General features: G+C 39.3%; 1 protein-coding gene across 4 annotated transcripts in view; it reads left to right on the forward strand.

The window, feature by feature from the left end:
* The window catches only part of Rbbp6 (RB binding protein 6, ubiquitin ligase), a 35978-nt gene extending 15767 nt beyond the window's left edge, over nt 1-20211 (forward strand). The window contains exons 5-19 of one of the 4 annotated variants that reach the window (XM_042689818.1): nt 1427-1515; nt 1640-1736; nt 2304-2443; nt 5121-5293; nt 7338-7441; nt 7552-7886; nt 9536-9632; nt 9728-9806; nt 10180-10234; nt 11546-11593; nt 12921-12989; nt 14489-14851; nt 15145-15246; nt 16044-17804; nt 18170-20211. In XM_042689818.1, coding sequence (XP_042545752.1) covers nt 1427-1515; nt 1640-1736; nt 2304-2443; nt 5121-5293; nt 7338-7441; nt 7552-7886; nt 9536-9632; nt 9728-9806; nt 10180-10234; nt 11546-11593; nt 12921-12989; nt 14489-14851; nt 15145-15246; nt 16044-17804; nt 18170-19784 — 5127 coding nt within the window. In that variant the 3' untranslated portion in view covers nt 19785-20211. The remainder of the gene's footprint in view (nt 1-1426; nt 1516-1639; nt 1737-2303; nt 2444-5120; nt 5294-7337; nt 7442-7551; nt 7887-9535; nt 9633-9727; nt 9807-10179; nt 10235-11545; nt 11594-12920; nt 12990-14488; nt 14852-15144; nt 15247-16043; nt 17805-18169) is intronic. The other 3 variants (XM_042689820.1, XM_042689819.1, XM_042689822.1) reach the window with 3 other exon arrangements.
* The last annotated feature ends 428 nt before the right edge of the window (nt 20212-20639 follow it).

The following is a 20639-nucleotide window of genomic DNA, read 5'->3' on the forward strand; positions in this document are numbered from 1 at the left end:
TTACAGAAGTATACCAATTTGTATGTTTGGCAGAGAGGCAAGTTGTTAACCTCCTGAAACCATTGTATGTGCCATGTTCTGCGATAAGATTGCGTGCATTTTCTGCTCTACAATGTGTATTGTTTGTTTGGGAAAGCACTAGTGATGGATTGCTTTTTAAAATAATACATTTAGCTTACAAATTGTGCCTTATAATAAAAGAACAGGCAGACTTTTTGAGAGACAAGAAGGAAACTGTCCATTATTCCAGAAACCCTTTTTTCTCCCCACTGTCAGATACATAAAGGATGGTTTTCCGTTAGGGTTGTCCCTCCCTGTCTTGTCCTTGCTGTATTATACATAGGCTGTGTCCTTTTCTCCTATACCATAACCCCAAAGTGCCCTAGAAGATAGTTCTTCAGCTCTTGTACTAGGAACACTGAACATTAAAACTGAGACAAGTATACTAAAACCATCCTATTTTATGGTTTTTCTAAAGCAGAGTGGTTTAGCAAGAGTTAACCTAACATCTTTACCAGTTTATATATAGTATACTGTTTTTATGTACTGTTAAGGACCATATTTGAGTCTATTCCTACCATTGTTTCTTTGCTGGGAAGAATTGGGGAGTTTTGGAGGTTTGGGGGATTCTTTTTATTATTTTTAAAAGCTTATTTGTAAAATAATTTTTGGGTTCAAACAAATTAGTTGTTAAACATCTGTAATTCAGTTTTCTGTAAACGTTGCTGTTCTAAGCTCTGTTAATGTTAAGCATTCTTTTGTATATGAAATTACAATAAAATGTTAAAACTGGTTGCTTGTTTTGTGGATGAATGCAAAGATAAAACCCAGTGAGTGGATGATGTGAGTGCTAGATGCTTGAGGATTCAAGTTATTAGAAGTCACTCTCTTAGACTCTGCTTATATCTACATTGTGTTTTATATTTTGTAGATGAAGTTCATAAAATTTAGAGAATAGAATCTAAGTGATGAATGCTTAATGCACATCCCTTATACTTAGCCTGAAATTGACCTTACAACTTAGTGACTTCTGACTGCATATAATATGCTCAGTTGTCTGCCCCTTTCCTTGCCCTCAAGGTTGTAAGTGTAAATGAACAATCTCCATGTTGTGACACTTGAAATATTTTTTAAGATTTAAGAACATCAAGTGTTTCCCTCTGAACTTAGTGTTTAAATCTTAGAGCAAGTGTGCAAATTCTAATGTATAAGCAGGGTCTAAGGCTAGAGTGCCCTCAGAATGGTTCTTCAGCCTCCCACATACCCCCCAGACATCATGTAACCACCTAAAGAATTCCCAGTGCCTCTTCCAAGTTTACAAGGCTAGTCTAGAAACTGCTCTTTGCAGGATGAGTGGTGTTGTCTTTCACTGTGTGGTCTTAAATGTGTTTCTAATGTGTGTGTCAAATAATTACCTGTTAAACAGACCGCCAATCTGGCTGAAGCCAATGCTTCTGAGGAAGATAAAATTAAAGCAATGATGTCGCAATCTGGCCATGAATACGACCCAATCAAGTAAGTTCAGAAATAGTTTATACTGATAGGAATTTTAGGGGTGGATTCCCTCCCCCCCCCCCCCCCCCCAATCAAAAGCATTGTTTTAAGTTTTTGTTTATATGTAATTTTTTTCTTCTTCCAGTTACATGAAGAAACCTCTAGGTCCACCACCTCCATCTTATACCTGTTTTCGTTGTGGTAAACCTGGCCATTATATTAAGAATTGCCCAACAAATGGGGTAAGTCCAAAGGAAAAATTATGCTATAATTTCTTAGGAATATTTTTATTTTTATTTTTGTGCTTGTCCTGAGGCAGTTGAACTTAGGCTTGGGTACTGTCCCTGGGCACTGTGCTTAAACGACTAGTGATCTACCACTTGAACCACAGCTCCACTTTCTGCTTTTTTGTGGGAAGAGGAGGTTAGTTGAAGGAGAGTATCATAGACTTTCCTGCTGGGGTTAGCTTTGAACCTTAATGCTCAGATCTCAGCCTCTTGAGTAGTTAGGAATACAGGCATGAGCCACCAAAGCCCAGCTAGGATTATTTAAAAACAGCATAACCTCTGGAGCCAAATTTTTGCCAGGTTTCATGTCTGGGTTTTTCATTTACTAGAGTAAACTTAGGCGAGGTATTTCATCTCTCCAAATTTGCTTTTTTTTTTTTTTTTTTTTCTTTTCTGAACTGGAGATGTAAGGATTAAGTGAGGGCATATATAGTAAACATTATAACTAAGTAGTAAATGCTACACAAAATTAATAACAAATGACTCTAATTGCTTTTCTGTTCTTCTTTTCCATCCACACAGGATAAGAACTTTGAATCTGGTCCTCGGATTAAAAAGAGCACTGGTATTCCTAGAAGTTTTATGATGGAGGTGAAAGATCCTAACATGAAAGGTGCAATGCTTACCAACACTGGAAAATATGCAATACCCACAATAGATGCGTAAGTATACAAATTAGTTATCACTTGTGCAGACCACCATCAGTGCCAGGATGTAGTGATTTATCTTGGGCTTACAACTTGGCTCTGTGGATTCCTTGCAAACTTTGTACACCAGAATGAGTCTGCCCATTCTGCATTTCTTATCAAGATTAGAGGCTACAGTCAGCTACATTTAAGCAGATTCCTAAATGGATTTGGGGGTTTGTCATCACTGAGTGCCACTTCCCTTGTAGTCTTCTAAACTCTTCTTTTCTGTCATTTTCTGCTTTCTTTCTCATTTACATACATGCTCCCACATTATCTTATATGTTATTTCCATTTCCCAAGTGGACAAAACAGACATAATTTTTAAGAATAAAAGCTCTGCAAACTGGGCATGGTTGTACATACCTATAATCACAAATTACTCAGGAAGCAAAGACAATGATTTAAGTTCAAATTAGCTCTAGTGCAAAAATAGCTAGGAGACTGTCTCAAAAAAACTCTAGATAGGCAAATTTACGTACAAAACATAAATGAAATGCTAATTAGTATTGAGACTTCTTTTTTTTTGTACCAGTACTGGGGCTTTGAACTACTCCAAGGCCTTCTGCTCACTTTTTCACTCAGGGCTGACACTGTGAGCCACCAGTGCCCTATTCCCATGGAGTCTTAATATTTTGAAGTTGACTTTATTTTTCATGCAGGCTATAGAGCTATAAAACACTTTAGTGCATATCTTTAATATGTTCTCAATTTCTGTGAGCCATTGTTTTATCAAAGGATTAAGACATACATGAAAGTCGAGTGGCATGGTTCAACATAACTTCCCACTTTTATCTTCTCTTACTAATTATTATGATTATCTTTTTGACTGCCTTCACAGTATAGATATAAATGTTATTAAATGTTTCTTCAGTCTGTGCTTCTAAGTTCTTAGCCATGAGCTCCTAGTTTTTTTTTATTTAGAGGTGTACAATCCTGATTCTGCATTTTAAAGAAGCCTTCTAGGAAATTGTGAAGTTGAGACCTTCAGGATGAACTTTGAGAAACATCCAGTTGGAGAATAGGTATCCATGTTTTTAATGATGAGAAAAAAGAAAACTGTAAGACCATAGTTTCCTTCAGCTTCAGGCATAATTGTTGGCCTAGTAACTAGGTGAGGGTGGTAAATATTGGCTATGCTATGGAGTGATACTGAAAAAAATACCCTGTATTTGGAAGTGTACATTTCTGTATGTAGTGTTCAAGTCCACAAATGAGACTTTTCCTGAACTCCTAGTCCTCACCTCCACTTCACCCCATCTGCTTAATCAGTCACTTTCCTGTCTCTGTGAATCATCTTAGAGGAGTCTGTTAATGCTGTTTGTAACTCAGACATTTCGTAGACCCTTCCAAACATTGTCAGGTTGAAATTGATAACTTTTGCAGTGAGTAAGAGCAGACCATCTTATCTATACTATGTAAAATTTTTAATAATAGAAGTTTGTATTGGAAAAGTTAACATCACCCATGAACCCTAACAATAATTAACTTCATTGCTTTAGAGTGATGAAATACAGAAAGCCCATTTGTGTCAACCATACAAATGGCAAGTACTGGGGAGAGATGGGAGCCCAGATATTTTAAATGAAACTCACCCTCTCCACTAACACCACTGATAAGCAACTTAGACTCTTCTGTTTCTTTTTCTATCCTGTTCTCCTTTTTTTTTTTCCCCCCTTCTTTTCTTTTCTCTCTTTTGGGCAGTGGGAGACTCCTCTTTCACAAATTGGGAACAGTGGGGCATAAGCAAATTGATACTTATTTCTGGAATCGTGGTGATGTCTATGGAGCAACTGCAACACAAATAACACACCTAAGGTACCCTACTCTGTATAGCTGAGATTCTTTCATTTTCAGCATTGAGATAAACACATGAAATAGAAAGGATTTCTCTAGAAATTCTTTGACTTACAAATTTGAGTACAGAGAAGTTGGAAATATGTAAGCAGGGTTGACAAGTCTGAGATAGTTTTTTTTTATTTTTAATATATTCTCAACATTTTTGCAAAAATCCTAATGAGGTGTTACTCCATACTTTGCTAACACGCATTCAGTCACTTTTTGTAATATGTATTCAACTATTAAATCACATTTCTTAGCTGAATAGTAATTACAGGTAGACACAGGTTTTTAGAGTCTCATTCTATTGCATGTAGCAATGGTTTCCTTTGAGCTAGTTCTTAATTACATAATGTCAATCATATTTTTTCACCTTGCAACATTTAGTCTAATACCTTTACTGGTTTTAGAAACTATGGCAATATGGAGGAGGAATTTTTTTGTTAGTTGCTTTTCAAGAAATATGGTAGGGTAGGTAAAAATTGTGATTAGCATATTCTCTAAGTTAAACTCCATGCCAACTAAGTAGAACATGATGGCATTGAGTGTTGCTTTACCTCTCTGGCCTCAGTTCTTAGAGTTAGGATTCCAAGAACGTTTTAACTACTTTTATAGTATTTCTTTTGGTTATATTTGTTTAGAGTTATGTTCTGTGTCTCATTTGTGTAGGAGGTTGTATACAGCTGCCCCCTTTGGGGAATTATGCTTATCTACACTAATTGTACTGAATTGTGTTCTTGTGATATAGTAGAACACGGAGTATGAATGCTTTGCCACTGTAGCTGTCTTACAACACTGAAACCTTCTTTTACAGAGAGGCGTATGCAATCGGGAAGAAAGAGAAACCACCCTTCCTACCAGAGGAGCCATCCTCTTCGTCAGAAGAGGATGATCCCATCCCAGATGAATTGCTGTGCCTCATCTGCAAAGACATCATGACTGACGCCGTTGTCATTCCCTGCTGTGGAAACAGTTACTGTGATGAGTGTAAGAGAGGCTGAACCCTTGAAGACACTATTAGGAGCATTTATATTTGCTTGGAAAGGCTCTGAACCAACACTGTGTATTTTAATAATAAAATACAAAATGTTGATAATAAGTGTTGATCTATGAGCGTTAATAGTGAGAGGGTTGGGATTTTCTTTCTCTTTCTGTCTTTTTAAATAGATAATGTTTTCTACATGTTTTACAAAGTATATAAAATTCTAACCTTTTGTGGGGCTTAGTTCCTCACGAATTCTTTTTAAATCCCTTTTCTGCATTATGAACAGTAGCTTATTCTGAACTTCATAAGCATATGATAATTTCCTGTAAACAGACTAGATCACTTAAATTAGCTTTTAGTTCTTTTCTGCCATTTACTTTAGATGTTTCTTCTTACTCAGAAGAAAAAAATGCTCTTACCCGAAAACTTCACTGTTCTAACCTGCTTGGTTTTTGTTTTACTTCTGAAGGTAGTTTTGGGACCATTGTATAGAGACCTCTTCAAGGATAAGAGTTTTTCAAGCTATGGTTTGAACGTATGGCTTAGATTTATTCATTGGAGCATGAGCCGTGAATCTTAGTATTTCTCTTAACTGTGTTATGGGCAATTCACTTCCCTGATTCATGCTTTCATGCTTTCCCCACCCCCTTCTTTTTTCCCCTCTTCTCCCCCTCTCCCCTCCCCCACCCCAGTATTAGGGTGTTAACTCAGGGTTTTGTGCTTGAAATGTGTGTGAGCTACCATTTGGGCCACACCTCTGGCCCTCTTTTGCTCTGGGTTTTTTTGTTTGTTTTTTGTCAGTCATGGGGCTTGAACTCTGGGCCTGAGTGCTCTCAGCTCTTGAGCTCAAGGCCTAGCACTTTACCACTTGAGCCACAGTGCCACTTGTGGTTTTGTGGTGGTTTATTGGAGATTACTGTCTCATGGACTTTCCTGCCTAGGCTGGCTTTGAACTGCAATTCTCAGATCTAAGCCTCCTGAGTAGCTAGGATTACAGGCATGTGCCGCCAGTGCCCAGTGTTGCTCTGGTTATTTTTGCAAGAGTGTCCAGCTGGTCTGGACCTTGTTCTTTACTGTTAATGTTCCCCTTCTCCCCATCTCCTGTTAGGATGACAGGTTCATTCCATTGTATGCAGTTATTTTTGTGTTGAGATGGGGTTTTTGCCCCATCCAGCTCCTGATCTCAGCCTCCTACTAGCATTACAGGCATGAGCCACCATTTCTGGCTTAATACTTTTCACACTTGGCTTTAACACTTTATTTTTTATACCCTATTCTTTATTTATGCTTTTTCAAAAACTGCGCCATGTAAAGTTTTTGTCACTCTTTGTACACTACCTCTTGTTTTTTTTCTGCAGTATCTTACTACACAAAGACTAACACTTCAGAGAGAGAGTTTTTGTTTCAGTGTGTCTGAAGAATACCAGGGATTGAACTCAGGTCTTCAATACTTGCTTGGCTTGCCTTGGGTGGTGTCTATCACTGATCATGCCTGTAGCCAAACTGACTTTTTGCTGCTAGTATTTTGGGAATGGAGTCTTGAGATTAGTTTCAAACCACCATCCACTGCATCACAGCTTCCTGAGCTATAATTACAGATAGGAACCACCAGCACCTAGCCAGTATTTGTCTTCGATTTAATAGCTTGGATCATAGAGAAAAATTAAAGCTGGGTTTGGGGAAAACAACAAGGGGACTATCTTAAGTGTGTTAAGTTTCTCTTTTTAAGTTTTAGGGGTTTATTTTAGTGTAACATTAAAATAAGGAGAAATAGAAAAAAGGAAACATTTCCGCTTCTCGTGCAGGAAGTGAATGTTAAAGGCTCAAAATGGCAGTTTCTGTCCATAGTTTTTCCTTTCTGAGTTGGGGGAATACATACAGTCATGTCATATATTGATTCCTAATCCTTAGATGATATATCTTAAATTCCTTAATCTAAGGAGTACTTTATGTGCTTGGGAAACTGAATAGGTATAGGGTGTCCTTTTCACTCATTCTATAAACACTGAGTTCCTATTATTAATATTTAAAAATCTTATTACCTAGGTATAAGAACAGCACTCTTGGAATCAGATGAACATACATGTCCAACATGTCATCAAAATGATGTATCTCCTGATGCTTTAATTGCCAATAAATTTTTACGACAGGTAGCTATGTTTGTATTCCTATTATGAAAAAAAAAGCCTCTTCACCAATTTAACTGTTATTTAAGTGAATACTGCATTACACATTTTGCATTTCTGTTTGGTACTTGTAGGCTGTTAATAACTTCAAAAATGAAACTGGTTATACAAAAAGACTACGAAAACAATTACCTCCACCACCACCCCCAATACCACCTCCAAGACCTCTCATTCAGCGGAACCTGCAGCCTCTCATGAGGTCTCCAATATCACGACAGCAAGATCCTCTGATGATTCCAGTGACGTCTTCATCGGCTCACCCCGCTCCCTCAATATCTTCATTAACTTCCAACCAATCCTTGGCCCCTCCTGTACCTGGAAGTGCATCTAATGCCCCAGCTCCTGTACCTGATATAACCGCAACAGTGTCCATATCAGTCCATTCAGAAAAGTCAGATGGACCTTTCCGGTAAGTCTACCTGGGTGTTCCTCCTTGGTAGAAAACAAATGAGGCCAGTGATACCAGTTTTTGATTGTGTACTGCCAAACGCCTTTTTTTTTTAATTGCTATTAGGTGATTACATAAATTTCACAGTATTGTGGAATAGTGAATACTTAAAGTTAAAAACCCATTTTAACCTTCACAAGGCAAATTGCCATTATGGTCTATAAAGTCTCTGAATTCTATGAGCTTTGACAATACAGTTATTTCTTACACATCAGGTGATATTTACATTTCTTTCCTTTTGCTTAGTATAAGCTGTTCCTTCTTTCCCCCTCATTCCTTCCATCCTATCACTCTGTTTGGGTTGCTTAGTTCATTTTCGTCTATGCCCAGTGCAGCTGATGGTGCCAAATGCTTTTTGGTGGACTGTTGTACTCAGTAAGTTGGAATGACTTGTAAGAAACGGTTTATTCTTGGTGAAGCATGCTGGCAGTTCCAGCATTCAAGGAAGAGACGGGGAATCAAGAGATTTGTCTCAAAAACCCTAAAAGAACTTAGTCTTAGAGAAGAAGAGGCAATAACAGTAATTCTTCTGGTATGTGATGATTAAGCAAGTTGCCAGTAAGTAAAATTTTCTCTTAGATGTTGAGTGTTGTAACAGAACTGCACTTCAGAGGTACAAGATTTCATAATGATCATAAAGATGGAAAGTAAATTTGAGCAGGAGTGAAAACAGGTAAAGAAGATTGATAGAATTGATACAAAGGTTAGGCATAATTGTTCTAGACTAGAATTGTAGAATAGTGAAGACAGACTAAAATCCTATTCAGAAATGAAAGAGTCCTTTGACATGTAAGTCTGATGCATCATACATTCTTTTTTTAAAAGAAAAGTCAACCAGCTTTTTAAAAATAGACATTGGAGCCTGTTTCTGATATTGAAACGAAGTCTTTAGAAAAAGACTTACATAATTATACTTAAGAAATCCCACTGGTCTAATATAACCTTGTATTTGGTTGATGAGTAGTAGTGTCTATAGACACAGTATAGATAATGAATTGTTTCTTGTATGTATATGTGCTAGTGCTGGAACTTGAACTTGGGGCCTTTCCCTCCTGAACCTCAGCCCCCAGCTCTCAGCTCTCTGAGTAGCTAGGATTACACACGTGTGCTGCTAGTGCCAAAATATTATGTCTCTTATCTAAGATTAGTTTAGCGGTGGTGTCAAAGCAAAAATTTACCTTTTTTTTTTTTTCTTTTTCTTTTTCTGTAAGACAAAGGTTTGCTGATAGAGCCAGGGTCTTGATACCTAAGCTTCCTAAGTGCTTGGATGATAGGGTGATAGGCATGCCACCACCATGCACCGTTCTTTAACTTACTCTTAATCCCATTCTTTTTGTCTTCATGTAGTCCACAATGATACTTGTTTTACTGTTTTTGTAGTATCTAGCATATCTATCATGTAGTTCTTGATAAGGCAATTTCTTCTCATTTCTCTGCTTGTGCATAAGGAGCTCTCTCAAGGTGTGCACTCTTCTCTTTTTACCATCTTTCATGTAGCTCATCTCAATGCAATGGCTAATGCAATAATGGATAGTGCTTGCTCTTACTTGTACTCTTTATCTCCCACATCTGATGACATTTTAACATATTACAAATTTCACTGTTTCTAGGGACTCTGATACTAAATTACTGCCGGCTGCAGCCCTTGCTTCAGAACATTCAAAGGGAACCTCCTCAATTGCACTTACTGCTCTTATGGAAGAGAAGGTACATTTTACTTCTCTAAAAATTGTTTTTAAGGATTTCATGGTTTAACTATCATTCCCCTGGCTGTTTTTTTAACCCTCTTTGTGGTTATTCAGGGTTACCAGGTGCCTGTCCTTGGAACTCCATCTTTGCTGGGACAGTCATTATTACATGGACAATTGATCCCTACGACTGGTAAGTAAAATTGTTTGGATTTGAACCGTTTTTCCCCTTTAGAAAATAATTCTAGAGTCAGGTACCAGTGGCTCATGCCTGTAATCCTAGCTACTCAGGAGGCTGAGATCTGAGGATCATGGTTGAGAGCCATCCCAGGCAGAAAGTCTATGACTCTTATCTCTAATAAATGACTCAGAAAAAGCCAGAAGTGGGGCTGTGCTTCAAGTGGTAGAGCGCTAACCTTGAGCAAAAGAAGCTCAAAGCTTGGAGGCAGTGCCCAGGCCCTGAGTTGAAGCCCCAAGACTGGCAAAAAGAAAAAGTAATGTTTAGTTTTTTTTTTTTTTAACGTGCAAGTTTATATTTACAGTTTTTGTTTTTATTTGTTTTTAAGGCCCAGTAAGGATAAATGCTGCTCGGCCAGGTGGGGGTCGACCAGGTTGGGAACAGTAAGTATATTTAAAATAAACCTCACATAATTAATTACTTTTGAACTAGATAGTGAAAACTACAAACTAAGGATATTTCTGAATCTTCTTTTTTTTTTTTTTAATTTTTTTGCCAGTGCTGGGGCTTGAACTGGCCTAGGCGCTGTCCCTCAGCTGCTTTTGCTCAGGATTAGCTCTCTAGCACTTGAACCACAGTGCCACTTCCAGCTTTTTCTAAGTAGTTTATTGGAGATAAGAGTCGCAAGGACTTCTGCCCTGGCTGGCTTCCAACCTGTTATTCTCAGATCTCAGCCTCCTGAGTAGCCAGGATTATGGTTGTGAGCCACAGGCAACAAGCGGCTGTTTTTTGTTTTTTGATTTTTTTTAAATAAGCCAGAATAATTAGTCTTTACATGCCAGAATAATACTATTTATGTAAAATACTAGTTATATGAGGAATTCTTTTGTGAAAAAAAAGAGTGTAGGTGACCCTTGAGTGACTTGGTGATAATGGGCACTGACCTCTACACATAATTTTTTTGTTTTCTGTAGTTTGGAGGGTTTTGTTTTGCTTTTTGTTGTGAGGGGTCAGTCCCAGGGATTTGCACATACTAGCCTTAATGCTCCGCTGCTTTATCAGTTTGCTGCTGACCTTACCTCAGTAATGTGTATAGTTGATTGACATACATTTTGTATGTGATATGAGCTATCTATATAGTGGAAAAATATGCTTACATGGAAGTTATTACCTCGTGTGTGTGTGTGTGTGTGTGTGTGTGTGTGTGTGTGTGTGTGTGTGTGTGTGTGTGTGTGTGTGTGTGTGTGTGTGTGTGTGTGTGTGTCTTTCAATTTGTTTTTATGTATTGGGGTGTTTGGGGAAGGACAATATTGGAGTTTGAACCCAGGGCCTTGTGCTTACTAAGCAAGTGTGGTACCATGTGATCTACAATCCCCAACCTTTTTTGGCTAGTCCTGGGGCTTGAACTCAGGGCCTGGGCACTGTCCCTGAGCTGCTTTTGTTCAAGGCTAGCACTCTATACTTGACCCACAGTGCCACTTCTGGCTTTTTCTGTTTATGTGGTACTGAGGAATCAAACCCAGGGCTTCATGCATGCAAGGCAAGTGCTGTACCACTAAGCCACATTCCCAGCCCAACACCAGCTCCACTCTTGGACAATGATCAATCGTCTTCTTAACTTAAATTTCCCACATAGCTGGGATTATAGACACCTGCCACCTGGTCCAGCTTGTTTGTTGAGATATAGGAATCTTGATAACTTTTTCCTTGGCTGGTCTGAAACCATAATCCTCCCAATCTCTGATTTCTGGTAGCTGGATTACAGGTTTGCACCACCATGGCAGCCTTACCCGGTGTTTAAGGTGGGTACTTTGCAACATTTGAGGTCACTGTAGTAACAGGTACCATCAGAATAATAATAACACAAAATGTACTACAGTTAGTTTTTACCATTAGTATGTAATACTACATTTGTAGTAATATAGTAATGTAGTAATTCTACATGTAATTCTATATTTGTCTATATTTCTCTTGACTGCATGGAATTATGTATAGTTAGTAAATTTTGATAAATTTAACTTTTAATAAGATTTTTGTATATTTTGAGGTAATAAATGAAAAAATAGACTGTTACCTACATACTTCTCTGTATTCATTATGTACCGTAAGTTTTTAGTATTTTTAGGCTATGCAGTTTGCCCTTAAGTTTTTCATATTGTTCCAAATCTCCAAATGAGTCCATAAAGCAGACCCATATAAGAACCATATTGTTTAAGGTTCACTTGTAATTATTTTCCAACATAGTAAAAATAATTATAAAACTTCTTTCTGCTTTGATCTTAATAAATGGGGGTCTTGACGGATCTGTGTAGGTGAATGATAGTTTTCAAGCAATTCTTGTGTTCCTAAAACAGTTTCTTAGTCTTAGTTTGGATGGTCAAAATTTTACCACACACAGGAATAGCAAATGAGGAAAGTGTTGTCTTGTTGCATGTAAAAATCTACACTGTATGATTTTCTGCCTTAAAATGCCAAAAACTTTATCAATGGAATATTTCATGGCATTAAAAATCAATTGACTCATGTAGTGCCTTTGTCCTTTATACAGCAATGTCTGTGAGACTAAAATGCTGAAACTTTGATCATTTTGTTTGAAAAATAAAGTATATTTCTGGTGGAGAAATATGCTAATTGTCAATGGGAAGAACATAGGTCTTAGAGACTGGTAGACCTGGCTCCTCCATTTACCAGCACCTTGACTGTGAGCAGAGCATGTGGTTTTTCCCTCAACCTCCATTTCCTTCACTGTAGAACTGAAATGGTGATGCCTACTTAACGTATAAATATCTGTGTTTGGTGCCTTTAAAAGGCCCCTTCTCCTTTAACTATAAAAAAGCTCCCAGAGAAACTCATAGAATACTAATTAGCATTACAGAAACTGTTTTGTATTGAGATTTAGTCATTCTTACCAAGTTAATAAGAAAAAGGAGGTAATTTTAAGGAAATGTTTAATTTTAAGCCAATGTATACTTTCTCAGATCTCCTGTCTGGGAAAAGTTTAAAGAATCATGGAATAGGAACAGGTTTTCAGAATAATTAAATACCTTAAATTCTGTCCCTGAAAGGCTGTGTATGTTCTATACTTATGGAGAAATCTTCAAGCCTGTTATCTGTTTTTCCCCTGCATAGTTCGAACAAGCTTGGATATCTGGTTTCTCCACCACAGCAAATTAGAAGAGGGGAGAGGAGCTGCTACAGGTAGGCTTAAATCTCAGAAAATGGTAATCTATTTTATAACACATTAAAATATATACAGAGGAATTTAAAGCACAGTCTGGAGGGGAGGGGAGGTTGTTTGGTTTATTTGTCTCTCAAGTCTTCAGTAGTTAGCTGCCCTTAAAATGCCTAGAAAAGAGTAAATCACATTTAGGATTTTTTTTTTTTTTTCCCGGTCGTGGGGTCTGAACTATGGGCTAGGGCGCTGTCCCTGAGCTCTTCAGCTCAAGGTGAATGCTCTATTGCTTGAGCCACACAGCACCACTTCCAGTTTTCTGGCAGTTTATTGGAGATAAGAGTCCACAGACGTTCCTGCCTGGGCTGACTGAACCGCAATCCTTAGATGTCAGCCTCCTAAGTAGCTAGGATTACAGGCATGAGTCTCCAGCATCCAGCTCCCCCAGTTTAATAGATGTCTCCTAAATTTAATAGTTGTCTCCTATTGCTCCATTGAACCTTGTAAGCTTGAAAGTTAACAACTGGGGCTGGGAAGGTGGCTCAGTGGTAGAGTGCTTGCCTCACATGCATGAGGCCCTAGGTTCAATTCCTCAGCACCACATAAGCAGAAAAAAGCCAGAAATGGCTCTACAGCTCAAGTGGTAGGGCACTTGCCTTGAGCTGAAGAGCTGAGGGACAACGCCTAGGCCCAGTGTTCAGCCCCCACGACCAACCAAAAAAAAAAAGTTAACAACTGCTTCATTACTAGATTGCATATTAAAAGAGGGTAGTAGTTACCATTCATGGCTTTCAAAGTCCATTCTGCTCTTTTGCCCATAATTGAAAGAACTTGAACGTAACAGAAAGAAGCTTGCTTGGCTTCTTCATGAGGCACAATTCAGACATATCAACCAGCACTGTTGATTTTACTTAGCCCTTTGAGAGACAGCATTAAGATTTTCAGTTGATTACAATACTAAAATTAGTCATCTTTGCTTTTAAGTTTTGGGTCTTTTTGTTTGTTTTCTTTTTTGCTTTTGAGGTAGGACTTCTGTGTGAGCTTAGGCTGATCTGGAACTGCGGTCCACTGGTCCTTCCCACCCACTTACGCCTACCAAGTTGCTGGACTACTGGTGTGGGCCACCATGTCCAACTTTTTTTCGGTTGGCCTTAGGACTTGAATTCAGGGCCTAGGCACTGTTCCTGAGCTCTTTTGCTCAAGGCTAGCACTCTACCATGTTGAGCCACAGCTCCATTTCTGGTTTTCTGGTTGTTAATTGGACTTTCTGCCAGAATTGGCTTTGAACTCCAGTTCTCAAATCTCAGCCTACTTAGTACCTAGGATTATAGGTGTGAGCCCCCAGTGCTCAGTCCAGCTTTTTTGGTTGGTGGTTGTTAAATAGGGTTCCATTTCCAAATATGTGAGATCTATACCTCAATATTCACTCTATTGTGTTTATGTTTGAAAATAGTGATCACTAGACAAGCCTGCTTGTTTTTGGTGAACTTAAAGGAATAATTTATCTTGAAATTTATTTCTCCAGAAGTATAAATCGTGGGCGACACCACAGCGAAAGATCCCAGAGGACTCAAGGCCCATCACTACCAGCAACTCCAGTCTTCGTACCTGTTCCTCCACCACCTCTGTATCCACCTCCCCCCCACACGCTTCCTCTACCTCCAGGTGTTCCTCCCCCACAGTTTTCTCCTCAGTTTCCGCCTGGCCAGCCGCCTCCTGCTGGGTATAGCGTCCCTCCTCCAGGGTTTCCACCGGCACCTGCCAACTTATCCACACCCTGGGTATCATCAGGAGTGCAGACAGCTCATTCAAATACCATCCCAACAACACAAGCACCACCTTTGTCCAGGGAAGAATTCTATAGAGAACAGCGGCGACTAAAAGAAGAGTAAGCATTTCGGTTTCAAATTCTTATACGCTTTTTTCCATTTTCTGATATAACATGAATATAGGTGTCTTTGGAAACATTTTCCAGTGTTTCCAGTTAGTACAAGAAAATTCACCTAAATTTAAACCAATGCCATACACGCAACTTCCTCAGGGATGCCTAGTTATTTACAGTTTTAAAGTGAAAAACTAATGGCAATTTCATTCATTTCATTCATTATCTAATTACATTTGTCTTGTTAGTTTTCTTAAATGGTTTTTGTTAACTTTCACTCTTTAACTTTATTTTACTAGGGAAAAGAAAAAGTCCAAGCTAGATGAGTTTACAAATGATTTTGCTAAGGAATTGATGGAATACAAAAAGATTCAAAAGGAGCGTAGGCGCTCATTTTCCAGGTTAGTGTTTTGCAAGCCTTCACAACAGAATTACAAATGGGACTTTGAATATCCAGGGATTAGCTATGGATATAAATAACACTGCACTTATGAACATTTTCCGATTCGGTCTAGTTTATAGAAGTGGACATGTACTTATTTCCCAATGTCTGTTTATTGAAATAATGTCTCAGTGTACATTCTATTGTGTAGCACTAGCAGTTATGGGGATTTCCCTTGTCCCTTAGCACATTACCTATCATATGAAGTAACTGGGAAATGTTTGTAGGAGAGACATAGGGGATTAGCAGCAAACATTTCTGAGGACCCTTTACCATAAGGCTACAGCTTCTTGCTGGAACATTAACCTGTGTGATTGCAAAGTAGTGGTAGACTAAAAATTGCTTTCGTAGAAAAAAACTGAATTATAAAGATTCCCTGGAAGTTTGTTTAAAAGTTGTTTTTAAAGTTAGACTTGACCAGCATAGGATATAATATGAACTCCCCCTGTTTAAGTGATCAGATAGGAAGTGAAATTAAAATTTAATTGGCATTTTGTTGAATGAAATAAGCTCATATAACTCATGGTACATTAATGCACTCCACTCGGATTGCAAGGACTTCACTTTTGCTTTGTAACAAGTAATTGCCCTGATTCGTGACCTTTATTCCATCCCCATAGAGGTCACTGTGCCTCGTTAGTCATTCAAAACTAAACTTGGTGTAAAGATAAAAGCGTGAGAGGAGAATGTTAGAACCTAAGAGCCTGTATTTTGTTTTGTATGTATTTCTCAACTATCAATTGTTTTTGTTTTTAGGTCTAAATCTCCCTATAGTGGTTCATCATATTCAAGAAGTTCATACACTTACTCTAAGTCAAGATCTGGTTCAACACGTTCACGTTCTTATTCTCGATCCTTCAGCCGCTCACATTCTCGTTCCTATTCGAGATCACCTCCATACCCCAGAAGAGGCAGAGGCAAGAGTCGAAATTACCGTTCTCGGTCTAGATCGCATGGATATCATCGGTCTAGGTCCAGGTCACCCCCATATAGACGATACCATTCACGATCGAGATCTCCTCAAGCATTCAGGGGCCAGTCTCCCAACAAGCGTAATGTACCTCAAGGAGAAACAGAGCGTGAATATTTTAATAGATACAGAGAAGTTCCACCACCTTATGACATGAAAGCATATTATGGGAGGAGTGTTGACTTTAGAGACTCATTTGAGAAAGACCGTTACCGAGAATGGGAGAGAAAATACAGAGAATGGTATGAAAAGTACTACAAAGGGTATGCTGCTGGAGCACAACCTAGACCCTCAGCAAACAGAGAGAACTTTTCTCCAGAGAGACTTTTACCTCTCAATATCAGGAACTCACCCTTCACAAGAGGCCGCAGAGAAGACTATGTTGGTGGACAAGGTCATAGGAGTCGAAATATAGGTGGCAGTTACCCAGAAAAGCTTTCAGCCAGAGACAGTCACAATCAGAAGGATAACACAAAATCAAAAGAGAAGGAGAGTGAAAATGTTCCCGGAGATGGCAAAGGAAATAAACACAAGAAGCACAGAAAAAGAAGAAAGGGAGAAGAAAGCGAAGGCTTTCTGAACCCAGAGTTATTAGAGACGTCTAGAAAATCCAGAGAACCTTCAGGTGTTGAAGAAACTAAGACAGATACATTATTTGTTCTCCCAAGTAGAGACGATGCTACACCTGTTAGGGATGAGCCAATGGACGCAGAATCCATCACTTTTAAATCCATGTCTGAAAAAGACAAGCGAGAAAAAGATAAGCCAAAAGCAAAAGGTGACAAGACCAAACGGAAAAGTGATGGGTCTGCTACATCCAAAAAAGAAAATGCTGTCAAACCCACTAAAGGACCCCAAGAAAAGCTAGATGGGGAACGTGAAAAATCTCCTCGGGCTGAACCTCCGCTTAAAAAGGCCAAAGAGGAGGCTCCAAAGACTGATGCTGCTAAACCATCATCGTCGTCGTCCTCTCAGAAGGACGAAAAGGTCCCTGGGACCCCCAGGAAAGCCCACTCAAAGTCAGCAAAGGAACACCAGGAGACAAAGCCCGTCAAAGAGGAAAAGGTGAAGAAGGATTACTCCAAAGACGTGAAACCAGAAAAGCTAACCAATAAGGAAGAAAAGGCCAAGAAGCCTGAGAAGAGTAAAGCACTTGAGAGCAAGGGAGAAAAAAGAAAGAGAAAAACAGAAGAAAAAGGTGTGGATAAAGATTTTGAATCTTCGTCAATGAAGATCTCTAAACTAGAAGGAACAGAAATAGTGAAACCATCTCCTAAACGCAAAATGGAACCTGATGTTGAAAAGATGGATAGGACCCCCGAAAAGGACAAGGCTGCATCATCAACGGCCCCAGCCAAGAAAATCAAGCTCAACAGAGAAACTGGGAAGAAAATTGGAAGCACAGAAAATGTATCAAGTGCAAAAGAACCATCTGAAAAATCAGAGTCAACATCTGGGAAAATTAAGCAGGAAAAGGTCAAAGGAAAGGCTAAGCGGAAAGTAACTGGAACAGAAGGCTCCAGCTCCACTCTTGTGGATTATACCAGGTATCTGATGAGGGCTGTGGAAGGGGTGCTGGGGGATAGTTATACTAGTATAGCTAGGTGATAGTGGATAATAGGTCTGGGGAGATAGTTTCCCCTTCATCCCAACATATTCATTCATTCTTAGTGTTTTGATGGTAGGGAAAAATTTTGTGAAAGACAAAGTTGTAGGATTTGGGTTGTTTTGTTGTTTTTTATGTGTGGGTTTTTTGTTTTGTTTTTTTTAGGCCCTATGTCACTGTATAATCTTTATTAGGGCAGAATTATGTGAACTTTGGAAGTTGCAAGCACATTTATTGCATTTCAGTTAGTGTGTTTGCATTTATCAGTGTTTCTTCATTAATTGAAAATCTCCTAATTGTTTCTAGCACAAGCTCAACTGGAGGCAGTCCTGTGCGGAAATGTGAAGAAAAAACAGACACAAAGCGAACTGTGATTAAAACTATGGAAGAATACAATAATGACAACACCGCTCCTGCTGAAGATGTTATTATTATGATCCAGGTTCCTCAGTCCAAGTGGGACAAAGATGACTTTGAATCTGAGGAAGAAGAGATGAAATCCACACAGCCTATGCCAACTGTAGCAAAACCGTCCAGTGTTATAAAAACTGTGAGCACCAAGCCATCAGCTGCGGTCAAGTATACCGAGAAAGACAGTGAGCCATCAGAGAAAATTCAGAAGCTCACCAAGGAGGTGAGCCACGAACTTGTGCAGCATGAAGTCAAAAGCTCAAAAAACTCTGCATCTAGTGAGAAGGGCAAGACCAAAGATCGAGATCATTCAGTGTTAGAAAAGGAAAACCCTGAAAAGAGGAAGAATAGCACTCAACCAGAGAAAGATAATAATTTGGACCGTCTGAGTGAACAAGGAACATTTAAAAGTCTATCTCAATCTTCCAAAGAGTCCAGACCTTCCGATAATAAGCACGATTCTGTGCGTGGTTCCTCAAATAAAGACTTTACTCCCAACAGAGACAAAAAAACTGACTTTGACAACCGAGAGCATTCTAGTTCCAAGCGGAGAGATGAAAGAAGTGAGTTAACAAGAAGAAAAGACTCTCCTCCTCGCAGTAAAGACTCTTCTTCTGGGCAGAAAAGTAGGCCGAGGGAGGAGAGAGATTTGCCTAAAAAAGGAACAGGAGACTCCAAAAAAAGTAATTCTAGTCCCTCAAGGGACAAAAAGCCTCATGATTATAAAGCCCCTTATGATACTAAACGCTCAAATGAAGAGACAAAATCTGTAGACAAAAATCCCTGCAAGGATCGTGAGAAGCATGTGTCAGAGGCATGGAACAATAAGGAATCGAGTGGCGCCAAGTTGCCTAGTGTGCCCAGCGTGCCCAGCGTGCCCAGCGTGCCCATCCCACCCATCCCAGCAGAGCCACAGGTAGAAAAGGAGCCGGTGACAGCACACCTCGACAAGAATGCTGTTAAGACTAAACCCCAGCTAAGCCATTCCTCTAGACTTTCCTCTGACTTAACTCGAGAGACTGACGAAGCTGCTTTTGAACCAGACTATAATGAGAGCGACAGTGAAAGTAATGTATCGGTGAAAGAAGAGGAAACGTCCACAAACATTTCCAAGGACCTAAAAGATAAAATAACTGTAGAGAAAGCAAAAGAGAGCGTGGACCCAGCAGCCCTGAGCCAACAAGCAGGAGTGAGCAGGACCCAGAGTCAGAGCAGCCCCAGCGTGAGTCCTAGCCGAAGCCACAGCCCGTCCGGAAGCCAGACCCGCAGTCACAGCAGCAGTGCCAGCTCAGCAGAGAGTCAGGACAGCAAGAAGAAGAAGAAGAAGAAGGAAAAGAAGAAGCACAAGAAACATAAAAAACATAAGAAACATAAGAAGCACGCAGGCACTGAAGTAGAATTGGAAAAAAGCCAAAAACACAAACACAAGAAAAAGAAGTCGAAGAAGAGCAAAGATAAAGAAAAGGAGAAGGAGAAAGATGACCAAAAAGTGAAATCTGTCACCGTGTAGAAGGACAGATTTTTTTTTAAATTGACTTAATTACTAAGTCATCTGTATTAAATTTTGTTATAATGTAAAGAGATTCAAGCCTTGTAAATAATGACATGGAAGACCCTGTGCTGCACTTAAAATATTGCTGCTTGATTATTTGATTTTTACATCAGAGCTTTATAACACGAACTTTTGTACAGAATTGTGAGTTGTGACCATGGAACATGAGAGGTTTTGCTAGGGCCTATTATTTTTAACCACCATTAAATTAGTTGGGGTGGAGTTTACTGTACTGTGAAATTTTCACATTTGAATTTTTTTAATTGCCTGGCAAAAGCTGATATCAGTTCTAAAATATCAGCAGAATGATTTGCTGAATTCATTACAACCCCGTTATGTCACTTTTTGATTACAATAAAAGTTTTCAGTAAACTTTTCAAATGTTGAAGTTTTGCATTATTTAAAGGAAATAGTGTCTTCTCTCTTCCATTCCTCTATTTAAAACATCCTTTGAGCCAGATGCCAGTGGCTCATACTGTCATCCTAGCTGCTCAGGAGGCTGAGATCTGAGGATTGCGGTTCAAAGCCAGCCCGGGGAAGGAAAGTCCGTGAGACTCTCATCTCCAATAAACCACTCAGACAACTGGAAGTGGCGCTGTGGCTCAAGTAGAGCGCTAGTCTTGAGCTGAGGAGCTGTGGGACAGTGCCCAGGCCCAGAGTTCAAGTCCCATGACTGACAAAATAATGACATTAAGTATTCTCCTAATCATGTTTAGGAGAGTGGCCTGGACCACAGCAAGGTGCTTCTGTTAACCTGCCCTGAGCTAAGGTGGGACTCCACCCTGTGCCATGTGCACAGCCACTTGTGCCATT

Source organism: Dipodomys spectabilis, unplaced genomic scaffold, assembly GCF_019054845.1.
Source record: "Dipodomys spectabilis isolate Male_0828 unplaced genomic scaffold, ASM1905484v1 ptg000127l, whole genome shotgun sequence".
Lineage (NCBI taxonomy): Eukaryota > Metazoa > Chordata > Mammalia > Rodentia > Heteromyidae > Dipodomys > Dipodomys spectabilis.